At 36.9% G+C, this 27,770-nt stretch overlaps 1 protein-coding gene across 21 annotated transcripts in view; it reads left to right on the forward strand.

The window, feature by feature from the left end:
• The window catches only part of IMMP2L (inner mitochondrial membrane peptidase subunit 2), a 1,024,913-nt gene that overhangs the window by 447,118 nt on the left and 550,025 nt on the right, over positions 1 to 27,770 (forward strand). The window contains exon 5 of one of the 21 annotated variants that reach the window (XM_064289811.1): positions 135 to 27,768. The exons of 19 other annotated variants lie outside the window; for them this stretch is intronic. In XM_064289811.1, the coding sequence (XP_064145881.1) occupies positions 135 to 251 (117 nt within the window). In that variant the 3' untranslated portion in view covers positions 252 to 27,768. Of the gene's footprint in view, positions 1 to 134; positions 27,769 to 27,770 lie in introns of those variants that run through there. One more of the 21 variants, XM_064289813.1, reaches the window with a different exon arrangement.

Consider the following 27,770-nt stretch of genomic DNA (forward strand, 5'->3'; position numbering starts at 1 on the left):
AGATCTCTTGACCACTGTGCAATGAGGGCTCACTATAAGAGAGAGAAAGAAGAGATTGAAGGTACTCCCTTGGTAAGAAACACCTTGCTTGGGATCTGAAAGGACAGGTTGAACCCTAGGCTTTCCTCCCACAGATTGGAACAGGGCTGATAGGCATGGGCCTGGAGACCAAGAATATTTTTCTCTACTTGACCCAAGCCCTCAGGTCTACCTGTAAGTGTTTCATCTTCCTATGTTGGACAGGTTCTTGATATTTTACTTGTTCGTACAATAAAGAGTAATGAAGGAAAGTTACTTTACAGTTCAAATACTGTTTTACTTATTGCTAGGAGTAATCAGGTGAACATGCATTTAAGAGACTAATTTAACAGTTAACGTCTTTTAAAAAGTCGTTCGCTCTTTAAGGCTAATTAAACCATACTGTGTATTATTATAGAAGGGCATCTCATCCTAGAAAAGGCGGTAATTATTTATCTAGCTAAGCAATCTTATTGATTGAATATTGCTAAATGTTTGGCATTTAGGCTATAATACCTTTAGGCTTTATTGGCATGTGAATAAATTGAAAATGAGTATTAGTTTTGCCAATTTTATTGGCCGAAAATACATTTTCACTTTTGCGCTTAAATGTAATAAGTAAATTCTTATTTTCTGGAAAATTGTTTTCAAATTTTGAAGATATAAATAAATTGCTATCTTTAGGTTCTCTTCACTGTATTTCTTAAATGCTATTAGTTTTAAACTATAAAAATGGAGCAAGCACCCATGGTAGTAAGATAGTGAATGTTTAAAGCATTTGTGCATAAGCTCCCTCAAAGGATAATTAGATAATTATAATGGTACTTACTTTGAGATAGCTAATTAAAAAAATATATTGCTGCCCAGTTTAATTATTTGAGTAATGATAACATATTAGCAGCCATGAAACTTCAGTTGCAGCCAACACCACTGAAGAAAAGAAAGTAAATATGTTAATAACATTTTCCGCAAAGACCCAAAGGGTAGCACCAGGCAAACCTTTCTGTTTTCTCATCTGTTCTGTGCCTGTCCTCCCATCCCTGCGTACTATAAATCTCCTCCACATGTGTCACTCATCTGATTTCACTCTATTTGTTTTATTCATTTTATAACTCTCCTTTGGCACCAGGGAAGTAATTTTCTAGCTCTTTTCCACCCTTTGCGAGCCTCTGAAAGAAGGCTTTTGCAATTAGACTTCATAGCTTTAACAAACACTCCATAACCTGCCAGTAAAAATGTCAGTTGTCTGGGCCAGTGCATAATTAAATGAGTAAGATTCAGTGTGGTAATTCAGCCACAAAATGAAATAATTTAAAGGGGTTATTAATAGATTGCTTTGATTTTGGAATTCTAATCAATAATGAGCTACGTTATGTACAGAATCTTTCTAGCTTTCACCATTGCCATAATGTGGCCTATGAAAAATATTAAATAAAACCATGTCAATAAAATTTTTACTGTATTGTTCTTTTCCTGAATGATTAATCACCTGAGAGAATCTTGTTAAAATATCAACAAATTGGATATGGTCAGAATGAATGTTTTGCTATGAGCCTTTAAAACCAAGCACGAGTGATAGTATTAATATATAGAGCTTCATAAGGGACTCTGTTTGAGGCTATTACTTCCTGATTGAGGACTGAAAACGGGAAGAATTGAGACTTGAAGGCTAATAATAGTTGATTTGGTAAGAGGTCCTTTGAGCTGAGATTAGTAGGAGGAAGACATATTTGTAAAGCGATGGGTACCGTAACGATGGAGTGCTATAGAAATGGATTAAGCAGTGGTAGCTCTTGGAATTGCAGAGAATGAAAAGTTAATTTTGAGGACAAACCAAAAGGCTGCTGGAGTAAAATTAAGCTCTTAAAATGGAAAGTCTCAATCTTTTGCTCAGAATTAATTGGTTGTTCCTGTATCTTATAAGATATATTTGAGGTCTGGAAATGATAAGGCTGAGCAATGACTTAGAAGTTAGCGTAATAATGACTAACATTAATCGGGCTCTTACGGTTGGTATTCCAGGGACATCAGTGAGTGGTTTATGTACATCATTCAATTAATTCTCCTTACGACACTGTGAAAACGTTGGTGTCCCATGAGGAAACTGAGGCACAAAGATGACTTAACTGGTGACTGAGCTGAGATTTCAAACCCAGGCAGCCCAATTTTAAAGCCCAAGTGCTTGTTTACCAAGGTATAGCTGTACGGCCTCCAAGGTATATTTTATTGATGTTGTTAGTTGCCGTCAAGTTGGCTCTGACTTATGGCGACCCCATGTACAATAGAACAAAACGTTGTCTGGTCTTGTACCATCTTCATGATGGTTGTTATGCTCGAGTCCATTGTTGTGGCCACTATTTATTTTGAGTACCTTCCAACCCAGGGAGCTCATCTTCTAATACTATATCAGACAATATTCTGTTGTGATCTATAGAGTTCTCATTGGCTAATTTTCAGAAGTAGACCACCAGGCCCTTCTTCCTAGCCTGTCTTAGCCTGGAATCTCCTCTGAAACCTTTCCACGATGGGTCACCCTGCTGATATTTGAAATACCAATGGCATAGCTTCCAGCATCATAACAGCTCACAATTCACCATGGTGAACAAGCTGACAGACTGGTGGTAGATGTTTTATTGCTAGTGATGCTTTAAGTATACTTCAGCCCAGAACTGTGTCCTAATAATGGTTTTCAAATGGCTGCTACGAAATGAGGGGTGGGAAACTCCAGAAAGTTTTGTTTTACATAATATATCCCAAAGGAGGAAGAGACACCCCCAAGGTTAAATCACAGAATGGATTTCCGTGATAATTTATATATGTATATCTATATGTTCTTTTTCTTAATTCAGAAAGAGAGTTGAAGAGAAGTAAATGGCAACTGTGGGTCTTCTTTTTTCTCCTTATTTGAAGTGTATACTTGTGCCCATCTGGAGTCTGAGAGTGACACTTTAGGAATTGCCACCCCTAATGAAGCTTATTATTTATTTTGTTTTGCCATATTTTATTGTTCCTTTGCCTGGGATATGAAGATGAGAGCCAGTGATTGGGTCACTATCCGCTCAAAGAACATATACAGAGACCTTTATTGCAGTCTGAAATGCTGACTTTGGAGAACTAATTGAAGGGCTGGAAGATTAGTTGGCAAGCCTGGACTTATGTAGCTTAGAACTGGAAAGGTAGGTGGGGACTAACTTGCATGAAGAGACATTAAAAGAAATGTATTTTTTGTTTATTTCTTTTGAGTGGATAGAGAGAAAATAGACCTAAGTTAAAGCTACCAGGATCTAGTGTAATGAAAAACCTCTGGACTTTACTAGTAGTGATATTTGAAGGAGTTTATAGATATTTTTCCCCCACAATTGTGTAAGAATAAGATAGTATACAAGGTAGTTTTAAAGCAGTCTGGTGTATTGTTAGGAAAACAGATTGGGGGTCATCAGGTTGTCTTTGGAGATTGACACTGTGGATTGTAGTCTGTTTTAATTGTATGCACTGGGCTCTGGAGCTGTATAGGCAGCCCTCTGCTAGAGTGATTGTACTTCTAGATGATGTTGGAAAGCTCACAGCCAGTTTCGCTCAAGTTGCTATATAATGGCACTTAGTGCGAACAGGGCACAAATGAACTCGCCCCAGCTAATCTCGTTCCTGATGTGAATCAAAGAAGGCTTCCCTCATCAACAGCCTTGACCTGTTCCCACGGGCTTCCCGATGGAACTCTGTTTAGGATGAGACTCAGCTCCAGAGCAGCAGCAGCCGACAGGGAGGAGAGCAGGAGAAAAATATATGGGCCACAACTTCTGATTTGATCTCTTTTTAGTGTGTGAAGCTGCTGTGCTGTTTATTGTTATTTAATGTTATTTGTTATTTTTATACTCCATGGTTAGTTTGTAAATTTTATTCATGAAATCAAATCAAAAAGGTAAAGATGGAAGGAGAGAGGAAAAGATACATTTGGTAGTAAATGAGACCTTTTACGTATAATGTCATGTGGAATTCTGCAGGACTGATTTCCTTGGGACACTGGTAAATTGGCTCTGCAGCAGTCCCCAAAGAGAAGTTCTAAAAGTGATCGTGGTAATGACAGTGCCCCTGAAATAAATATATAGCATTCCAGGTAAAAATACTCTGAAGGGCTGTACTCATTTGAGATATGAGGTTTATGTATTTATGAAAACGAATTCATTCTCGATACTATAAAGTTACACCGTATGTCCTAAAACACCCTCCAAAGAGAAACATAAACCTTCCAGCTACAAATCTCAAGCAAGGACTAGACCAAAAAAAGGTCTCTTCTAGGACTTTTAGCTGAGACAGAGACTTGATTATGATTATGTTGATTTTTTACCTTTGGGATTTGCCATCAATGAAGTCAAAGCTTTAAAGTTTGTCTTTTTCTTTTTTTAACATTGGGAGGGAATCATAATGAGAGATCAAAACAAGGAAAATTTGGTGCCATTGAAGATTGGCTTATAAGATTTTGCATGTCAGCAAAACACAAGCGGCACATGTGGCTGCTGCTGGTATGGCAGTTTAGACACTGGAGCACCTACATAATTTGCTTGAGGGAAATTTGAGAAAATGAGACTGGGTTAAAAAAAAATATATATATATATAAAGCTTTTTTTTCTTAAAAAGCCACCAAGAATTAATAAGTTTTTACTAGAATCTCCTCTGAAGTCTTGTCTTCTTACATACTGGTACGACTGCTGACCAAAAGGTGGGCAGTTGGAATTCACCAGTGGTTCCTCGAAAACCTTATGGGGCAGTTCTACTCTGTCCTATAGGATTGCTATGACCCAGAATTGACTCAAGGACAACAGGTTTGGTTTTTTGGTTTTAATGTGTATTATATTATGATTATTTGTTTATATTGCCTGTTCTCTTACGTCATCTAGGAACTTCATTGCTTAGAGGTGCACAGAACCCTTCTGTTTAATATTTGACTCTCAAAATCTCCATGCCAGAACCCTTCAAAATTCTGTGTTCTTGAGGTTTCTTTTTCCTTTTTCCTCTTACTTGCTTTCATAAAAATAAGCCAGGTATGCTTTTGGAAGGCAGTTGTACTTAGGCAGGAACTTTTGAAAGGGAATCTAAATAGAATCGTATGTAGATTATTACCATTTTTTAGATTAACTCAAGATATCTCAGAATACAGTATAAAATTTATAGGTATATGTTTCATGGTCTATAAAATAGTTGATTAAACATGCTGTTTTATTTATCCAGACTCTTAGCGTCAGGCCTCTGGTAAGGATTCTAACCCCATATTATAATTTTATTTATATGAGGAAATAATATCAACTTACATAATTCTGATGTTAAAAACATTTTTTCCTGGAGGGATTCCAGCAGTTGTGACTTCAGGTAGGTCAGTTAACTCCTGAGCCTGAGTTTATCTTTAAAATGGGGTCATAACACATACCTCACAGGCTGTTGTGAAGACTAAATGATTTATTACGTAGAAATACTCAGCATGATACCTGCATGTAGGTGGTGTTCAAAAAGCTTTTTATTTTTTAATTTAGCTTGTAGTTGAAATAGCAAAGTGAGTATTATAGATTTCTCATGGGAAATGGGACCTTATCGATCACTGTAATATCAGATATAGCTACTTTATATGTCTAAATATACATTAATCCATCAGCATTTATTGCTTGCTCAGTATGCAAAGAAAATTCTACAGAATGTTATATTTCAATCAGAGCTATTTTTTCCTATGTTATAACGCAGAAGAGACTGTATGTGCTGGGATTTATTATAAACTGAGATTTTTATTTTATGCCTTGCGTTTCATGTTGTAGTTTATTTAAACAGAAGGGATTGTAAATTGCATTTTAAAGGTAGATGTCTCTCTTGAGACATTTGCATTAGTGAGCACTGTGGGCTTTTGGAAATGTTTTCTAAACTACTCACAGCAGGATTTGTCTCACACACTGAAAAATTCTTGGACAGGACGTAATAATTTCTCATCCACCAGAGAAATGGTACTATTTTTGAATAATAATTTTAGAATGCAGATACTATAAAAAGTGATAGATACCTATTGCAAAGTGAGATATATTTCCTTTCCCAATCTTAGTCTAGATTGGGATGGTTAGACTTTAAGGGCATGACTATTCTATTCTGCAGTTCTGTAGTGTGTATACCCTTTGTATTATTAAAGCAACCATTTCAAACATATTCCTAACAGAGTTCTTACAGGGGTAACCAATATAATGGTCCCAAAAGATGGAAATGTTTTCTAAGAGGAATTTTAGATTTCAGTAATTTTTCAGGCAACCGAGAGCTATCTTGTTGGGATTACATTGTTCAGCATGATATTCTAAAGGTCCTTTTAGTATTATGGTTCTCTGTATCAAACCCATGTCTCTAGTTCCAGAAAATGGAGATGAGGAAGTCAAAGGTAAATGATTTAACCTAGTGACAGAGGCAGAACAAGTAACAGTATGGATCTAATTCCTTGGTGTCTTTGATCTTCTAGTTTTAACTGTTTAACATCACAGATTCCTTTTAATGTAATATAATCTTACTGTACTTTCTCCCAAATATTACTTTTCTTTTTCTTTAAAACTGTGCTTTGACTAGTATGATGATTAAGCTCTTTTTATGGAAGGATTTTTTCAAGAATCAGTTCATCTCAAATGAAATACCATCTCTTTAAAGCTTAGACATTTTCTTTTTTTCTGCTATAGGTTTCTGAATATATAATTCAGTTACTAAAATTTCCTAGTTTGGGGAGTTTTAATTTTCACTTCTGATTTTCTAGATATCAGGTGATTTTTTGCAAAGAGCTAGATTACTTTCCATAATTCTCAGCATTGCTAGTTTGAGGTAGGAAGCTAACTCCCAACTATTAAGCTTGGTCTCCCAACGTGATAGACACCCTTAGGTTTTTTTGCTTGTGTGTTTGCTTACTTACTTGTTTCTGTCCACCATTTTATAGAATGGAGTTCACGGGACTAGCTGTCTACAAATGCACAATATCCCATGCACACTCATCTCAGTTGGTATTCTACTAATCGATCAGTATGGGGTCAACTAGAATTCATAGAGTAAAATTGCTTATTATCTCTTTATCCTGTTCCTAAAGAGAACTGAAGAGAAGTAGTCCATTTCCCCAAATTCCCTTCTTGCTTGGATAATATTTTCCTTTGATGTTATATTTTAGCACTGTTTCAGCTAGTCTCTGTGAAGAGTCAATTCTACATATCCTCTCTACTGTCGATCATTAGAGCGCAGCAACCTAGAACAAAGTAGAGGCACTTGAATTGCTGGCTGGGTTCATGAGTGAAACTAACTGTGAGGACACTCATCTTTGCCCCGTTGGGTGTGTTTGGAGTAGATCAGTTTAAATGATAGGCCTCTACGGGAGAAAGGAAGACACTTCTGTAACAATGAATTCTACATGATGGGAAGCTATGAGTGCATGACAAGTGCAGTTATTTTTGATTCTTGAAAATTGCCATCAGAGAATTGTGGACTTAGGTGCCAGCACTCCAGTTAACAGCTCTCTTTCCCAGACAAATTTAAGTTCCATTAATAGATTTTAGTGGCACTGAGTTTTTCTGCCAAGATAGGGACCATGGAGCCAATAATCTGATATTAAAGGAAACGCCAATCCTGCATTTGGTTTTTGAGGGTTGATGAATGAAAATCCTGCTTCATCTCATCAGTGATGTATTTATCACAACATTTGAAGTGTGTTTAGTCAAATGAAGAAGCTGCTCTTCAAAGGCTGTGTTCCAAGATTACTATTGGGTTTTTCACTTGGATTGTGTAAATTGTGGGTAATTCTCCAAAAATTGCTTAGAGATTGGATTTCTGAGATTGAAGCAATTGTCTGTGAATCTGCTGTGATAAATGTTGGTTGAGGAACACATTGATTTTCATTATATAGCTGTAGGATATAGGCCTACTCTGTATCTCCATTTAATGACTTGTTTGTGCTAAAAAGTGGCCTTTGGGTCCTCCAAGGATATGCGTGGGATACTGGAGTTCTCATATTGATTTCTTGGAAGAACAGGTAACAATTGTTCCCAACATTGTAATAGGCAGATATGGAAATCAAGATGGTATAAATAGATGTGATTTTGGAAGACTTAGTCTACAAGTACATAGGGAAAACATTCATTTTTCAGTATAGCAGTGTAGTTTTGTTGAGACTAAAGAATTAAAACATTAATTGGTGCAAGAGTACTAAATTTTACTAACAGCTGTGTGTGTAGACTTATTCATAATACTGTTTGCAGTGCCTTTTGATTTTTTATCTGTTTGGTGAACTCCTAGTCATTTTTGAAGTCCCAGATAAAACCTTACCTCCATGGAAGTTCTTTTCTGTTCTCAATGGAGTTGGTTTCTCCTTACTTAGAGCTCCCGTTACTGCTCTGAATTATGTATTATAGATAGAGATTCTATTATTGCCATATCACAATGCATTATAGTTGTTTATGTGTCTATTTCTCCCTTCCCTCCAGCAGATAGTAGGTTCTTCATGGACAGAAATAATGGCCTTAGTCGTTCTTTTAATATCAGCTCTTTACATAGGACATGGTATATAATGAGTCACTATGAGTTGGAATTGACTTAACAGCAATGGTTTTTTTTAGTTGGGCAAGTAAAAAATGTCCTGCAGCTAACTTTAGTTCATTTGTAATAATTCCTGCTGTTGGGCTTGAATTAGACTTCTATGGTGTAAATAAGGCCAGTATGTCTGAAAATTTTATATGATGTGCTAGGTATAATAAAGAGACTGATTAACGATCCACCAAGTAAAATTGAGCAGTGTTGTATTTTCCAATATGCCAATATGATGACTTAAAAAGATTTTATTATATCTTGTTCTGAGAAAAGGCAAAATCATGACTTCTGCTTTATTAATGCCTAAATATGTTATGTACCTTGATATGACCATTGATTCGTTTTGAGAAGTTTTGCCTGTTGGAAAAGGTATAGAAGGAATTGGATTAGAAAGACATTTTAATATTCTCTACTTTTTCTGAAAATGTTGTAAACTTGCATCCTCTACATGTCAGTAAAAATAACTCTGTACCTTTATTAAAACTTCAGTATCTGCATTTGTATTTAGAGTGGTAGCAACATAAAATTGAAACCTGAGAAATGTGAAGGATATAAAGTCATGTTTTAATGGAGAAACTAAATTGCTCCTTCAAAGGGCCTATAAAAAGGAAAAGCATTCATTATAAATGTAATAAAAACTTATGAGTCCCATTTTATTAAAACTACACCCAGTTTCCTGAAAGGGCTGGATCATTTAGAGGTAAACCAGTGACACTTTAGGTCTAGCAACATTCTTTATGTGAGATAAGGTATCTACTGAAACGAGGTTGGTGGTTTTAACATGATCCCTAATGGATATCAACTCACATGAAAAGATTAGAATTTTTACTTTAGCAGAGTTTGCAGCTTCTGATAATAACAGGCCCAGATCAGGTTAATGGCAATAGTAAATTACTTACTACTGTAAGCTCCCTCATGAAATAGAATAATAGTGAAAGATAAAGCTTACGCTCCTTCTAATTGGTGTGCTACATCATACTATCATTCTGTAAACTTCTTACTCAAGTCAAATTACATAGATTAACATTGTTACAGGATAATAACATTCTGGTGATTACTGTCCACCTCCATCTTTTTATTTTCTTTGAGGTACAGTAATCTTTTCAATGGGTTAAAGGAGTATTATTCTTTTTTAGCCTTTGGCTGTTTTTCAGTGCTTTGGACTTTCATGTATTCCATATTTAATACATGTTTCCATATTATAATTGATTATAGTTGGATTGGTAGTAGCATTTTAAAGTGCAAATGGGAATTATGGTGAAGTGACAGCTAGGTTGTTCAGTTACTCTTAGCTTTAGAATCAAATAATTTTTAAATCATGAGACTTGCATGCTGAAATGAGAAATATTCGAGTTAATATATGTAGATTGTATTGATTTATTGAGAAAATAAGGCAGGACTTCTGGTAAATGGTGATGGATTAAAGGTGTGTTTATTCCAATTCCTTTCTCGAAACCCATTCCACAAATAAATACATAATAATGAAAAAATGGGCAAAGGTCATACCAACAGCAAAACTAAGAAACAATTATAATTCCAAAACACAGTGATAACATATCTGCCAAATTCAGCAGAGTGTGGACCAAATGAACAAGTATACTGGGAGCTGATACACTTTTTCAGATTTTTATTAGTGAGTACCTACCTCAGAAGAGCATACATCGTCTACTTAAACATTCAGTTCAGTAGATAGTTTTGCCTTTTCTGTGGGAAATATTGAAGAGGTTACAAAGTAAGACTGTTCTTTCCATGAGGTTAAAATCTAAGGAGAAAGTTATGACAAGGACATGTAGCTCTAAGGCCAAGTAAAAGTATTATGGGAACACAAAGGCCGATAGTATAGGACTTCTGATAAGAGAGGTTTGGAAAGAGACTGGTAAAGAAAGTGTTGAAAGAATAAGACTTCATTAGGTAATGATGGGGGAAGAAGATGTCGATTGTAGAAAAGCCCATTGCTGTTGAGTCAACTCCACCTCATAGTGACCCTGTAGGACAGAGTAGAACTTCCTCATAAGGTGTCCAAGGCTGTAGTCTTTACAGACGCAGACTGTCTCATCTTTCCAGACGCAGACTGTCTCATCTTTCCCTTGTGGAGCAACTGGCGGGTTCGAACCACTGACCTTTCGGTTAGCAGCCAAGTACTTAACTACTGTGCCACTAGGGCTCCATGATTGTGGAAATAACATGAATAAATGCAGAAATCTACAGGAAATGTTTAGAGAATGGTTATGGATTTCCCTTTGGTTGTAGTGTGAGATATATGCTGAAAGTAATAATCACTCCTTCATAATCAGATACGATTAACTGTCACTGGCACAGATTTAGGCCATTTGCATTCCTTATCTCAATTAATTTGCACTAATCTGCACACAGTAAACCATATAAGGTAGTAATTACTTGTTCAGGTTAGGAAAGCAAGACTTGGGGAGGGAAACAACTTGCCTAAGTCAAGTTGAGTGACTAAATCAGCAATAACGAATGCAAGTATTTCTGATCTGTGGCCTTCCCCGATGTGTTATGTAGTTCTAAGGGCAGGTCTGGGGTTGCAGTTAGAGGAATTATAATGTCAGCCAGTTTATACAGAGTAGAGAGAAACCTTTTCTTCTTTCTTTCAAGATGTGCAGGAGAGACTTCATTTTCTCATTAGTAATTTCATTCTTGTATCCTAGAGGGCAAGAAAATAATACTCTGGCTCAAAACATGTTAGAATTACTGGAGAAAAATTGTAATTAAAACCTAAACTGTAAACATAAAACCAACCAAACCTGTTGCTGTCGAGTCGATTCCAACTCACAGAGAACCTATAGGTCAGAGTAGAACTGTCCCGTAGGGTTTCCAAAGAGAGATTCAAACTGCTGACCTTTTCATTAGTAGCCGAGCTCTTAACCACTGCACCACCAGTGTATGTAATACACATATTTAATCTCCGTGCTTCTTTGCATTGTCATCTGTCTATTTATTTTCAAATTCAGGAAACCTTTTTTTTTCCTTGTTGGTTACTGTTAGTACTTTTGGGTAGATCTTTGTTCTCTAAATCCTTACTAATGTTTGAAAATTCCAAAGTATGAGAACCTTTTAACTTGAAAGTAATTAATTGGGATCAAGAGAAATTTACAGAGGAGCAAGACAAAGTGTTCTTTAACTTTTGAAACCAAGCCTTTTAGTCATTAGAATTAGGCCAGTTTATCGAATACCAGAACTTAATAGTACTGGATAAATACACTGAAGACTATCATATGGTAAGCTAGTTCTTCTGGAATTTTTAATTTACTATCTCTTCTTATCCTTCTAGCTGGGATTTTAAAGTTTCTTGCAATTGGCATTCTTGTTTAAGAAAAAAAAAAAATGTTTTCTCAATATTAACTGACCACAGATTGCATTTTGGTTGCTGAGGCCTAGTTCTATGATTTTAGCTTTATCTGCCTTTTAAGAAATGTTTGGAAATTTCATCCTCAGATAATTAGCTGAAGTACTGAGAATTATTTTCTCACAATCTCCTGGTTCATTATAATTGATTGGCTTATTGGATCTTGTTGAGGTTTGCTGTATTTCCTCAATATTTTGAGTTATCTTCTGGACCTCAAGTCATGTAAAGTAATATATTATAATTTCACAAAGTCTTTATAGGAGAGTTCATGGCAGTTTAGGGCATCATTTTTTATAATAACAAAAAACTGGAAGTAGCCTAAATCAACCTCAGTAGGGGTAAAACGAATTGAGATGTGCACATAAAATGAATACTACACAGCCATGGAAACCAATGAATGATTCTATATGTCCTGTGAGAGAGGTGTCTAAGATGTATTTTAAATAAAAAAAGTAAAATGTAAAACTGCAAATACTAAGAGAGCATTTATGTAAAGATAAAGCTGTGTAGGTAAATAGTAAACACATATGTAAGAGAACATTATTTAAAAATTTCCAGTGAACTGTTAACAACGACTTCTCCTGGGTGAAGAAACCAGGAAAGAATAAGGACGATGTACATTTTTATATTTCTCTGAGCTGCTTTAATTTTTTTTTTTTATTTCCCCCTTTTCTTTTTTATAAAGAGCATGTACTGCTTTTATAACTAAAAAGCTTTTTGTAAAAGTTCCTGTTTACTTAGAAAAGAAAGAATCAGAGACTCTTCTTTTGGTGTCTTCCATAACTTTCATTGGATGAAAATGCATAATTGTCTGTTAATCTGTGATTGTAAGACAGCTTTGTGAAAAATACCGAATTGTTTAAGTTTGAAGTTTTAGTGCTGAATGGGCAACTTGATTGAACAATTTTTTTTTTTTTTTTTTTCCTAATTTGATTTTTTGGCTTGATTCTGAAAATGAAGAACAGGGTTATGTCTCTGTTTGGGTGGTATGATATTAAGGGTTAGTGCCGTAAAGTTCCTTTAAATGAAAAATACTCCATTCTAAAAGATGAATTATCTTCATTTTTTAGCTCTTACATGGCCAGAAAAATTAAAATTGATTACACATTACAGCATTCTATGCATATCAGCAAAGCAAATTTATAGGTTTGAAGAAACCCCAAATAAACTTTTTTGTGTGTTGCATTTAAATTAATTTCATATTTTTCTGCTAATTTTTAAAACTAAATGCATAGTAGTTTGAAAAGGACATGGATTTTGGAATCATACTTATGAAAAGATACTTATAAGGTAGTTAAAATTAAATGAGGTAACGTAAATAAAACACCCTGAAGAAGGTCTTGGCACATAATAGACTTTCAGTAAAAATATTTGTATGTGTTTCTTTTTCAAAATAAAACTTTTTTCATAATAAAATTCCTGCACAGTAAAAAGGTAATGAGGCAATTGATAAAAAGACATGATTAAAATTTTACATTGAATTCTGATCTTTTATCTTTGATGAATACATACATTCTTCCAACCTGTTTTCTTTTTTGATTCCTTGCAACTTGATGCTTCAGAAGCAGCTGATAATGTCAGTCTAGTTTCTACTGAGACCATAGGAACTGACATCAGTTTACACTAGCTAAGTTTTTTTTTTTTAAGTTTGCAAAAAATTTTGTTTCTAGCATCTCATTCCATTTCCCAAAAGTACTAATGATTTTTAAATTTCTGCTGTGCTTATTGCTTTAAATTAGGGTAAATGGTATCAATCCAAAAGATTTAATGAAATCTTTGTGGTTCTATGTAGATGTAAATGGAAGCCAAAAATCTGTTAACTTGGTGCCCCTTTTATGATATTTTATCATGTAAGATTTATGTGGTGCATATTACATCTTTAAGAACTAACATATGAAATAACATACCAAACATTGGTAGTTTTAATTGCATTATTTTAAAATAATTTATTCTTTTTCAGTAATACACTGAAATATATTATGTAGAGCTTGCTATTTCTTAAAAAAAGAATATGTTTCTATGTATGAAAAATCACCTCAAAATATGTTAAGTAAAAAATCATTTTTCTACAGTATTGTATATAAGTGCATGTTGTTGTTAGGTGCCATTGAGTTGGTTCCAACTCGCAGTGACCCTATGTACGACAGAACACTGCCCGGTATTGCACCATCCTCACAATTGTTATGCTTGAGCCCATCGGTGCAGCCACAGTATCAATCCATCTACTAGAGGGTCTTCCTCTTTTTCACTGACCCTCTGTTTTACCAAGCGTGATGTCTTTCTCCAGGGACTGACCCCTCCTGTTAACATGTCCAAAGTACTTGAGAAGAAGTCTTGCCTCGTGGCTTCTAATGAGCATTCTGGCTGTACTTCTTTCAAGCAATACAAGTTGGAAATTTAGTGTCATTATTGTAAATATGATTATAGAAGTTGATACGGATTGGAGCTAGTCACCCATGTTTTTGTAGATGATTTTTTGATTTGTAATATAAGGTTGGAAATAAAGTGAATCTGCCTGCCTCACAGAGTTCATGAGGAAATTTAGAAAATAAATTTCATAAAGAAAATACTATGTTTTAAGTGTTGCTGTTTGATTTAGAAACAAATACTGATTAATACTTTTATCAGCTGCATGAGGACTTATTAGATTATAAGGAAATAAATACTATTCATTCAACAAACATGTATTGAGTACTTACTTTCTGTGTACTAGACATTGTGCCAGGTAGTAAGTATACTGATAAATAAGATGGGGTTCTTCCATTGATGAAGCTCATAGCGATTGAAAGGAAAGAGGCAGTAAAAACAAATCATTATGATGCAGAATAATACATGTTGTTGTAAATGAATGTGGTGGTACAAAGGAGGGGTTGATTCTGTGGGACACTCAAGAATTCTTACAGAGGCTGTGTTTGGAGCAGGATATATAAGAGTGTAGGCATAATAAAATGGGAAGGGCCATCACAGATAGACTGAACGTTAGATAAATATTTATTCCAATATTGAAAGAATACTATAAGTAGGAGGAGAACAATACTCAGTTTATCAAGTATTTCTTGAATAGCTACAATGGGCAAGTCCCTGTACTGGCCGTTGAGGGACTAGAAAGCTGAAAAGGCCTGGTCTCTTTTCTAAAGGAGTTCACATTCCAGCGGGAGCCAGTCATGTGCACAGAGAGCTGCACGCCAAGGGAGAGTCTGAGTATAGGTGCTTTGGGAACTGTGCCATCTGGCTGGGCCGTGGAATAGTTGCTGAATCCCAAAGAGACAGCTTGGACTTTGTAAGTAATTTGACTTCTAGGGAAGTGAGTTAAAAATGGGCTAACATGAAGAAAAGAGAAATTTTAAGAAATCAATAATGTCTTAAAAACACCTCTTGTGACATAATCTTGAAGACTTCAAGTCAATTAATGGACAGGATATAGTTTAAATAATGGGAGGCTGACCCATAGTATGGCCAAAATAAGTGTTGTAAAATAATAGGTACAAATATTAGATGGGATTTAAATAATGCTAACAAACTTTTGGCTGACCCAACTGTAATCTCTTAACTAGAGATTTCCCAATCAGCATATTGACTGGGAGATGCCTGTTGATTTCTAAATCACTGCACGTGTAAATAATAAAGCTCTTTCTAATCCAGTGGAACTCAGTATTCTCTAGTCAAGATCTCTGGGTATTCAAGATTTCCTAGGCAGAGGATGATATTTAGAACCCCTTCCCTGATTAACCCTAAATAACTACTTTTGGGGAATAGACAAGTGCTCACTTGTCTATGCCAAGATATTTGGAAGACAGCTACCTGGCCAACTGACTGGAAGAGGTCCATATTTATGCCTATTCCCAAGACAGATGATCCAGTCAAATGCAGAAATTATCTAACAATATCATTAATATCACATGCAAGCAAAATTTTGCTGAAGATCATTCAAAAGTGATTGCAGCAGTATATCAACAGGGAACTGCCAGAAATTCAGGCCAAATTCAGAAGAGGAGGTGGAATCAGGGATATCATTGCTGAGGTCAGATGGAACCTGGCTGAAAGCAGAGAATACCAGAAGGATGTTTACCTGTGCAGAGGCATTCGACTGTGTGGATCATAAGAAATTATGGATAACATTGAGAAGAATGGGAATTCCAGAACACTTAATTGCACTCATGAGGAACCTGTGCATAGATCAAGAGGCAGCTGTTCGGACAGAACTTCATGGTTTAAAGTCAGGAAAGGTGTGTGTCAGGGTTGTATCCTTTCACCATACCTATTCAATCTGTATGCTGAGCAAATAATCCAAGAAACTGGACTATATAAAGAAGAAGGGGGCATCAGGATTGGAGGCAGACTCATTAGCAACCTGCATTATGCAGATGACACAACCTTGCTTCCTGAAAGTGTACAGGACTTGAAGAACTTACTAATGAAGATCAAAGACCACAGCCTTCAGTAGGGATTGCACCTCAACATAAAGAAAAGAAAAATCCTCACAACTGGACTAATAAGCCACATCATGATAAACGGAGAAAAGATTGAAGTTGTCAAGGATTTCGTTTTACTTGGATCCACAATCAATACCCATGGAAGCAGCAGTCAAGAAATGAAAAGCGTCATTGCATTGGGTAAATCTGCTGCAAAGGACCTCTTTAAAGTGTTGAAAAGCAAAGAGGCCACCTTGACATCAGGTGTGCCTGACCCAAGCCATGGTATTTTCAGTCACATAATATGCATGTGAAAGCTGGATAGTGAATACAGAAGACCACAGAAGAATTGATGCCTTTGAATTGTGGCATTGGCAAAGAATATTGAATATACCATGGACTGCCAAAAGAACGAACAAATCTGTCTTGGAAGAAGTACAAACAGAATGCTCCTTATTAGCAAGGATAGTGAGATTGCGTCTTGTATACCTTGGACATGTTGTGAGGAGGGAACAGTCCCTGAGGAAGGATATCATGCTTGGTAAAGTACAGGGTCAGCAGAAAAGAGGAAGACCCTAAATGAAGTGGATTGACACAGTGGCTGCAACAATGGGCTCAAGTATAACAATGATTGTAAGGATGGCTCAGGACTGGGTAGTGTTTCATTCTGTGGCACACAGGGCTGCTATGAGTCGGAACTGACTCAAAGGCACGTAACAACAACCTTTACCACACTTCGTCACCTGAGTGCCTCCCTATGCTTACCTCCTCCTCTTCTGTTCATACAGGCTATCAGACATGAATTTCCTCATTGTACCTCTAAGTTTATGTATCTATTTACTCATCCTTAACTACTTCATTCCTGAGTGGAAGCAAAAAGCATCCTGACGTATTTTCAAGAACAAAGCTTCCAGCTCTGCTCTTGGTGGTCACTCCTGCCTCCTTCAATAGCTTGTGTTGTCACTGATCAACTTTCTTATGTATATTAATTTCTTCTCCTCAGCCTGCAAACAGGCTCACATCTCCACAGTATGTGTGTATGTGTGTGTGTGTGTGTGTGTATATGTATGTTTATGCACACTGTGTCATGACTGGGAAAGCTGGTTTCTGCATAAACCATCCATTCTCCTGAAGCAGAGCTCACTAAGGTTTCCAGGGACTTCCCAGTTGCTGAACTCAAACTTTCCTCAGGTGTTTTATCACTGCACTGTCTGCATGGCTTCTGTCACCTCTCAAAGCTCATCCCTTTACCTTATCACCTACCACTCTCTCTTCTTACCTTTTTGACTTCAGTTTGTTTAGTTGTTTCCTCGGCCTTTATTCTACTTTAATATGTTGCTATTTGCTTGCACTTCTGCATTTGAACTTTTTTTTTTTTGCACTTTACTTTTTTAGTCCATCACCCACTTTTCTTGATTAAACTACCAATATGACTCCCAAACCTGTAGCTTGAGTCCAGATTTCTTCCGAGCTCCAGAACCATACCTCCATCTGGGTAGACCAGGCACTCAGCATCTGTATTATTAGTAGTCTATGGTTGCTGGAACAAAGCTCCACAAACTTAGTGTCTTAAAACAAATTTATTCTCTCACAGTTTTAGGGGCTAGAAGTCCAAAATCAAGATATCAGAGGGGCCGTGCTCCCTCTGAAGGTTTTAGGGAAGGATCTTTCTTTTCTTTTTGAGCTTCTAGTGACCCCAGGAATTCCTTGGCTTGTAGCTACATCACTCTAATCTCTGCCCCTAAACCTTTTATTGTTTTACATCTGTTGTCAACTAGAATGAAGACTTTTCTCCTTCAAAATAAATAATTCATGTGATTTTATAAAGATTAAGTATTTTACATACTAAGTTGAGTTGGAAGAAGTAAAAAGAAAGGGAATTATGGTTGCTGGTAGTACTGAACTGCCCAGTTGGCAGACTAAATAGGGCACTAGCATAGCAGCAATATAGAAATATATTTTTAAAATAATTTACATATGCTATTTTTAAGAGTCCTCATAGAAAAAAAAGAACATTGCTGTACTTCATTATAGTTATATCACTGTGCAGTATTTTCTTTTTAAATACGTTGCTTTGACGTTAAGTACTATTTCAGGGTACAGGATGGGAGCCATAACCTTTTCTGGGCATAAGGTCTAAATCTGTTCCTGGTTGATGAGAGTTATAAAAATTCATTGTTATATTATGCTTTTGTTGGTTAAAAAAAGTCAAAAATTACTTTTTCTGCTGGCTACATAGTTGATCAGCCAAACGCAAGGTGATATCAATGAATAAAAGTATCAGCCATGAGGTTGCCTTGTGTGTAAGAGTGCAACTTCTGGTAGTTCTAACTATACTCCACCGTATCTTGATAACCACGAATTTCCACGTAGCTACACCACTTTTTCCACACTTCGTTTTCCTGTTTTTCTATCAGCAGTCCCCCCTCGTGCACCTGTTCCTTCCACCAGATAGCTCCTAAATGTAAAAATAGGACCAAATAGTCTTTTTTGAGGGGAGTGTAGAATAAATGCATTTATCTTTAAGCAGCCACAGGGAACTGAGGTGGGAGTGAAGGGGTGTGTATAGAAAGAATGTGAAATATGGACTGCCTTTTAAAAAAAAAAAAAGTTTTCTTGCTAGAGAAGAGTAGCTTCTGTTTGGCCTGACTTTATTTTCTAAAAGTACTAACTAGTCTCAAGACATGTTTAAAAGTAAGAGATGCTAGTCTTCCTACTGGAGAATCTGGATTGTGCTAGTGACCTAAAATACTTCCATATCAGGAGGAAGGAATATACAGGTATTTGCTTTTAGGGGATTTGCTCTTAGGAGTACATTTAGAAGAAAAGCCATGCAGGTATGAGTGTGTGCGTGTGCGCATGCGCCCATGCACCGGCATGCATGGTGGGCATTTTGAGCAGTAGCATTTTACCTAGTTGTAGATTGAACTGTATTTCTGGAAGTGTCTGCTAGCAAATGTGACTGTGATGTAATGTATTCAGTTTACAGGCAGTAATGGAATTTTAATTGCTCTGTAAGTCTAAGTAACTTAATCTACTTTTGCCTTGGTTTTCTACCTGTAATTTGAGGAAGGAATATTACAAAGAATATTAAAAAAAAAATTAGGTATCATTCAAAATGCAAAATTATGTACTGTAAGTTGTATTAAGCCGTGTAAGTATGTTAGGCTGAAAACTCATATACTGGCCATAGGAAAAATAAAATGAAACAAAAAACAACTGTGAACTAGGCAACATGCATTTGTTTCTCCTCATCCTTGCCATCTCTGTGATGGTCTCTTATCTCTCGCTTCAGATTTGTTGTGGTCAGTCCAGTTCTGCTCTTCAAAGCCTACTCTAAGGTAAAGGAAGCAGCATTATTGAGTGTTTGCTGTGTCAGGCTTTGTATTAGTAGTTTTATATACATATTCTCATTTAGTTCACCTAGAAGACTGTCAGATGTCTGACACCAGCTCTCCTTCCCCACCTCCAAAATCCAGTTAGTCCAACTGCCTTGGCAAGATTGTTATGAACTTTATTTATATCACATCGTGATGATACACACACATACACATACATACCAACGTACATACCTACGTATTGTTGTTTAGTTGCCATCAAGTTGTCTCCAACTCATGGCGACCTTATGTACAACAGAACAAAACATTGCTAAGTCCTGCACCATCCTCAGAATCTCTTGTATGTTTGACCTCATTGTGGCAGCCACTGCTTCAGTCCATCTCATAGAGTGTTTCCCTCATTTTCGCTAATCCTCACTCTACCAAACATGATGGCCTTTTCTACATGTAAGTAATCCTGCTTTATATAGAGAAACAGTATAGCCATAGCCATAGTGGTAAAGAGTATGGACTTTGAAGCCAGACTGTCTGGCTTTACGCTCAGCCTTGTCACATACTACAAGCTGTGAGACTTTATGGTTTTTAACCTCTTCGTGTCTGAGTTTTCTTCTCTGTAAAATGTGTATATTTCTTCAAATATGTTTTCACCCCATCCTCTGTCTTCTTTCCCTCTGGGATTTTAACTACCTGTATGTTTGACCTTTTTGAATAGTCCTGGGAGTCCCTAAGGCTCTGTTAATTTTATTTTTCAATGTTTTTTCTCTCTGTGAGATTAGGTGATAGCTTCTGATCTATCTTCAAGTTCATTGACCTTCCTGTATTTCCTTTCTCCTTTTCTGCAATTAAATACATCCATTGGATTTCTTATTTCAGCCACTGAATTTTTCTAAATTTTCTAAAATTTCCATTTGGTTCTTCTTTCTATTTTCCGTCTCTCTGCTGAGACTTCCTATGTTTCACTTGTTATGAGTATATATTCCTGTACCTCACTGAGCATAGTTATAATTCATGCTTTAAAGACCTTTGGTGATAAATCTAGTGTCCTGGATCATGCGGTTAAGATCTGCTAGTTGTCTTTTCCCATGAGACTTGAACAGGTTTTCCTGACTGTATGTGGAGTAATTTTGTTTTGTACTATGAACTTATGAAGTAGGTATCATCCCATTTTGAAAATGAGGAAACCATGGCTCTAGAGATTATCACTTGCCCAAGGTCATATATATTTGGTGACCTATCTAGTAAAAGGATTTGAACCTGAGACTGAATCCAAATCTGATTCTTTCAACCACTACTGTCGACCTTGCTTCTCTGTTTGTAAAGTGCATAAAGGAGTCAAATATTTCCCTCATGCTGCATTTTAAAAATTATTTTTGCCATATATGTTATGCAAGATAAAAATAATTCTCAAACTTGGCAAGTCTAAGAGTTGTTTGATGATAGTTGAGAAAGCTCTGTAAACCAAATTTGGCAATATGGTAATGCTATATTTAATTTTCAGCTGAAGCCTTGAGGACTAGTAGAATCAGAGAAAACCTTGTTTTTCCTTAGGTGTCAGTGTTTACCTTGAGCATGAAAAATAGAGCAAGTAGTTAGAAAGCTTAGCGAAATAAAATATAATAACTGTCATGCTGCCCTGGAAATGAAAAGAAATGATAAAGCATACACCTACTAGCTCAGTGATCAGTGATTTTAGCTAGTGGCCAGGCATTTAATTTAGTGTAAAAAATGGTGTGAGATGATGCTTTAAGGCATGTATCCACAGACAGTGTGTCATTATTTTTTTTGATACACCGACAAGTGGCTGCTTTAATTTGCACAGGTAATATAAGTAAAATTGTCTCATCAGCATATACATTAGCACCCCCATACACAGATGCAAACACACACACACACACACACACACACATACAGGCTTGTCTTATAAACAAAACCTAATTATATTTGCACAGAATTCAGTATATTAAGGCTAATCTGTGAGAGCAGTTTGCCTGAAGAAGCTTTTAGACTATGAAAGGCCGCCTTTCTTCTTAAAAGTATAGTAAGTCTTTTCATTCCACTCCCAAGCCCTTCTACTCCCCATCCAAAGGGTGTGTTGGGGTGGGGAATTCACCTTAAGTTAGGGGAGTTCAAGAGCATTAAAGGCACAAAGAATGGCAGTTCTGTGAAACTTCTCTACGTTAAGAATAGCATCCTTATTCTCTCACCTTCATCTCTGCCCCAGTTCTTTGGTAAGGAATGCCATTGTTGTTCTGTGTTTGGAGCTTTATTAGAATGTGAACCAGTCCATCTTGCATCTTTTGATTGCTTTCTGTACTTAGGTTATCAATGATAAGGACGTTATAATAGAATTCATTACTAAAGCATAAAAATATTAAAGGAAAACTCTTGAGAAAATAACTGCTGTATTTACTATTAGTGCAACCTTTTTTCTGGTCATTAATGTTGAGCTAATTTCCTTTGTCGCAGTCCGTTGTAAAATTTATTTATTTACGTTAAGAATAGTATGTTCCTCCCACTCCCTGGAATATATCCTAGAGAAATAAGAGCCTTTACACAAACACATAGATGCATACCCATGTTCATTGCAGCACTGTTTACAATAGCAAAAAGATGGAAGCAACCAAGGCGCCCTTCAGCAGATGAATGGATAAAAAAATTATGGTATATTCACATAATAGAATATTATGCAGTGATTAAGAACAGTGATGAATCCGTTAAACATCTCATAACATGGAGGAATCTGGAAGGCATTATGTTGAGGGAAATTAATCAATTGCAAAAGGACAAATATTGTATTATAAGAACTCAAGAAGTAATTTAAACACAGAAGAAAATATTCTTTGATGGTTACGAGGGTGGGGAGGAAGAGAGAGCGGTATTCACTAATTAGATAGTAGACAAGAACTATTTTAGGTGAAGGGAAAGAGAACACACAATACAGGAGAGGTCAGCACAGCTGGACTAAACCAAAAGCTAAGATGTTTCCTGAATAAACCAAATGGTTTGAAGGCCAGAATAGCAGGGCAGGGGCCTGGGGACCATGGTTTCAGGGAACATGAGATCAATTGGTATAATAAAATCTATTAAGGAAACATTCTGCATCCCACTTTGGAGAGTGGTGTCTGGGGTCTTAAATGCTAGCAAGCAGCCACCTAAGATGCATTACTTGGTCTCAACCCAACTGGATCAAAGGAGAATGAAGAACACCAAGGACACAAGGTAATCAGGAGCCCAAGAGACAGAAAGGGCCACATAAATCAGAGACTGCATCAGCCGGAGACCAGAAGAACTAGGTGGTGCCCAGCTACAACCAATGACTGACCTGACAGGGAACACAACAGAGAATCCCTGATGGAGCAGGAGAGCAGTGGGATGCAGACCTGAAATTCTCATAAAAAAACCAGACTTAATGGGCTGACTGAGACTAGAAGGACCCCAGAGGTTTTATGGTCCCCAGACCTTCTGTTAGCCCAAGACAGGAACCATTCCCCAAGCCAACTCTTCAGACAGGGATTGGACTGGACAATAAGATAGAAAATGATACTGGTGAGGAGTGAGCTTCTTGGCTCAAGTAGACACATCAGACTATGTGGGCAGCTCCTGTCTGGAGGGGAGATGAGAAGGCAGAGGGGAACAGAAGCTGGCTGAGTGGACATGGGGAATATAGGGGGGAGAGGAGGAGTGTGCTGTCTCATTAGGAGGAGAATAACTAGGAGCACATAGCAAGGTGTGTATCAATTTTTGTATGAGAGGCTGACTTGATTTGTAAACTTGCACTTAAAGAACTATATATATATAAAAAAAAGAATAGTGTGTTCCATGAAAGCATTGGTCTTTCAATAACAGTAATTGACACAGAGGTCTCTCAGACTTCTGGGACCACAGAGGCAAAATTTCTACTTTGGAGACATGTTTCTCTGCTTCTCTGATTCCTCTAGTTGTTTTTGTTATTTTAATTGAGACCTCTGGTTTTAAGGAATGGTTTCCTTCAGAGTCTTGACTAGAGAATGACCATAATAAAATGTACAGGTGAATTTTCTCATTTCATCTGGGTAGCATATATAGACTTCTCTCTATAGAATATAGACTACTCTCTTATAGCTCATTCACTTTTGCTACTTGAGGGTAGTTTTCTCTTCAAAATATTCCCTAGAAGAACTCTTCATCTCTCTTTTCCACCCTGTATACACCTGCCCACCACTCCCGCAATCAGTGTTTAAAATTGCTTTATCAACTTTGTGTTGTCATTGTTGTTAGTTGCTGTCGAGTTGGTTCCAACCCTATGTGTGCAGAGTAGAACTGTTCCGTAGGCTTTTCAAGAATGTGACCTTTCAGAAGCAGATCGTCAGTCCTGTCTCCCAAGGCATCTCTGGGTGGGTTTAAACTAACTTTTCGACTAGTAGTTGAGCACTTAACCATTTTTACCACCCAGGGACTCCCTTAACAGTATGATACTATATAAGGAAGAGTCGGAGTGGTATAATTATTAGTATAATTTATACTAGCACAGTAATAGCAGCCAGGCTTGAACGGGAGAATCTTTTTTATAAATCATTGTTATAGGTTTGGTGTTACATGAGGTTAGCCATTTGGAATAAAATCCTTGGCTCAAAGTTATCTTATTAGGTAGGAAATCTTCATATTAAACAAGGAGAATTATTTATACGGAATTATTATACAGAATTAATGGCAAAATAACAAGCCAATGTGAGTAATGACATGAGTTTTCCTCATTTTAGGGCATCAGTAACACCAAGGTCCTCAGCCGGCCACTGCCTGGGCCCTTCCCACCCTGAGCAGGTGCCTGGCTCTTCACTCCATTGAGAGATGAAACCTAGCTCCTTCCAGGATGAAATAATTCTTCCCTCACTTCACAGGCTCCAGCTCCTACAGGAGAGCTCTCTAGTAAGCACCATGAATTGGCCTGAAACACGTAGAGTACAACCTTTATTAAAACAACAACAGAAAATTTAATCCACCTAGTAACTGAGTCTGAACACAAAGGCAATGGAGGGACAAAGAGTGGTTGAAGCTGGTGAGGGAGTACAAGCACTGACTTCTATTGTGTCCTCCAGGGAGACCCAGCCTGTCCTACTAAAGCTACTCCTTACCCAACAGGTCCTCCTCCCAGTAATTATGCCATCTTCCCCTTTGCAAAATAGGTTTGTTTTACATTTTAAAAACAATATAATCAATACAAATGTAAACCTTATTCAAATTTGGCAGTGTGGTATACTGGTCAAGGAAGGCATCAGACTCTTGAAACAGCTTGGATTTGATTCCCAGGTCTACAGTTTACTAAGTGATTTTGGACAGATGATTCAAGATCTTGGGGCTTCACCTGTTTCCTCTGTAAATAACCCTGTGTGTCTGTCTTGTGAAGAGAATTAAATGAATTAATATATGTAAAGCTCTTAGAACTATACCTGGCATATAACTCCTTAGAAGTGTTTGCTTTGATGGTGGATTATTACCTAAAATATAATCCTAGAAAAAGTCTTAAGCTCTGCCTTCTGTCTTTTCCCATTGAATACATTTAGTTCATTTACCAAATATTGATTAAGAGCACACTATGTCCTAGGTAGAGCCATGGTGGTGCAGTGGTTAGGAGCTTGGCTGCTAACCAAAAGGTCGACAGTTCAAATCTACCAGCCACTCCTTGGAAACCCTACAGGGCAGTTCTGTTTTGCCCTGTAGAGTCGTTATGAGTCGGAATTGACTCAATAGCAATGAGTTTGTTTTTTTGTTTTTATATCCTAGGCATAATATTCTGCCTTATACCCATAGGCTCCATACTATGAGTGAGGCCAGAACTTAATTGTAATGTAGCAGTTTGAATTCCTGCCCAAGTGCTGTGCTGGAAATCTCAGAGTGTGAATGACTTTAGCTATATATTTTAATTTGTAGGTGTATACAATAGAGGGTCCTAGACAGAGCTGGAGAAAAAATGTAGAACAAAATTCTAACACACAAAAAAAGACCAGACTTACTGGCCTGACAGAGACTGGAGAAACCCTGAGAGTATGACCCCCAGACACCCTTAATCACTCCTAAGTTTCACCACTCAGCCAAAAATGCAACAGGCCCATGAAACAAAATGAGACTGAAGGGGCACAACAGGCCAGGGCAAGGACTAGAAGGCAGGAAGGGACAAGAAAGCTGGTAATAGGGACCCAAAGTTCAAGAAGGGAGAGTGTTGACATCGTGGAGTTGGTAACCACTGTCATAAAACAATATGCGTACTAACTGTTTAATGAGAAACTAGTTTGTTCTATAAACCTTCATCTAAAGTACAAAAAAAAGAAATTTAAAACTACAACTTTCTCAGTAAAATGACTCACAATAATAAAAAAAAAAATGTAGGTGTATAACTTTGTATTGTGCAATATCACCCTGAATGTCTGGGTACTCTTGCTAAATGGCAGAATTACACCCAGCAGGCCCTAATAGAGAGAGCCTGATGGCCATGTTGCCTCAGGCAGTAGAACTTCCTTCTTGTACATACAGTTACACTGCTTCTGAGGCCCACTAACGAAAGGCTTTGACCTCGTTGACTAGATTAAAAAAAAAAAAAACAGAAAACTGCTGTTGAGTGGATTTATATTCATAGCGACCCTATAGAACAGAGTAGAACTGCCCCATTAGGTTTCCAGGGAGGAGCTGGTGGATTCAAACCACTCTTTTGGTTAGCAGCTGAGCTCTTAACCACTTAGGCCACCAGGGCTCCTGACTAGATAAAAAACAAAAACAAAGCAAAAAAAAAAAAAAAAAACCCCGTTGCTGTCAAATCAATTCTGACTCATAGCAATCCTATGGGGCAGAGTAGAACTGCCCCATCGTGTTTCCAAAGAGTAGCTGGTGGATTCAGAGGGATGTGATTGGCAGGGGTAGGGGGAGGTCTATAGGCTATTTTACATACCTCTCCCTCCCATTTGCTTTTTCTCCATCACTTTGTGCCACACACTGTCTCCCTAAAGTGGTCTTCTCTTTGACTAGGGATCCCCCCTTTCTTTTCCTCTTGATATAATGAAGTTCGGAGACAGTATTAAGGTTTACTTTTATTTTACCTGGATCTTTTTTTTTTAAAGAACAGATTTATTGAGATAGAATTCATATACTGTATAATTCACCCATTTAAACTGTACAATTAAGTGGTTTTTAGTATATACACAGAGTTACACAACCATCACCACAATCAATTTTAGAACATTTTTATCACTGCCAAAAAGAAACTCAATGCCTGTAAGCTATCACTTCTCATTTTCCTCCAGTACTTCTGGTTGTTAGCTGCTGTCAAGTTGATTCCTACTCATATTGACCCCACGTGTGCAGGTATTACCTATACTTTTTTAGTCTTTGTTCTTTGTGTCAAGATCTATTCATTTAGAGGGGAAAAAAGCCTACTTCTAGTTCTACTGCCAAAACTAATTTGGACTAATTTCATACACTGTGCTGGGGCGACAAGAAGGTATTAAAACTGAAAAAAAGGCGAAAGGTTACAGAAAATTTCAGGGGAGGGTAGAATTTCAAAAGATAAGTGTGGCCTCTTCCCAGTATTGCCTTGGCCTGACCCCATCCTTGATACATGGATCCCAGAGTTCTTTGTAGAACTGGGCAGTAAGAACCATCCATAAATTATATATTGAAATTGATTTCATCATCAACCTGCCTGATAAAAGTTGAGCTATAGTCCTAGATACTTAAAATGAATAAGGGGAATGATATTCAAGTTTATACTGGGCACAAAAGAGGAACAAAGAAAGCCAGACAAAGTAGGCGTGGGGGAATGAGTAGTCACATAACTGTAACTCCAGTTGTTATGACAACCATGTGCCAAAAGCATATACATTGGTATTGCTGTCTGTGTTGTGCTTCTTTTAGAAAAGGCCATTGTACCTTTTCTTTGCATTGTGGAGCCTTTGGTGGGAATCTGCTATAGCCTATACTTCTCTTAGAATAATTTTTTAAATGCATAAAATAGAATATATAGGATTACAAAGGAAACTGGTTATATTGACTACATTTATCACAATATTTTAAAATTTGTAAATGGTATTT

Source organism: Loxodonta africana, chromosome 8, assembly GCF_030014295.1.
Source record: "Loxodonta africana isolate mLoxAfr1 chromosome 8, mLoxAfr1.hap2, whole genome shotgun sequence".
NCBI classification, from domain to species: domain Eukaryota; kingdom Metazoa; phylum Chordata; class Mammalia; order Proboscidea; family Elephantidae; genus Loxodonta; species Loxodonta africana.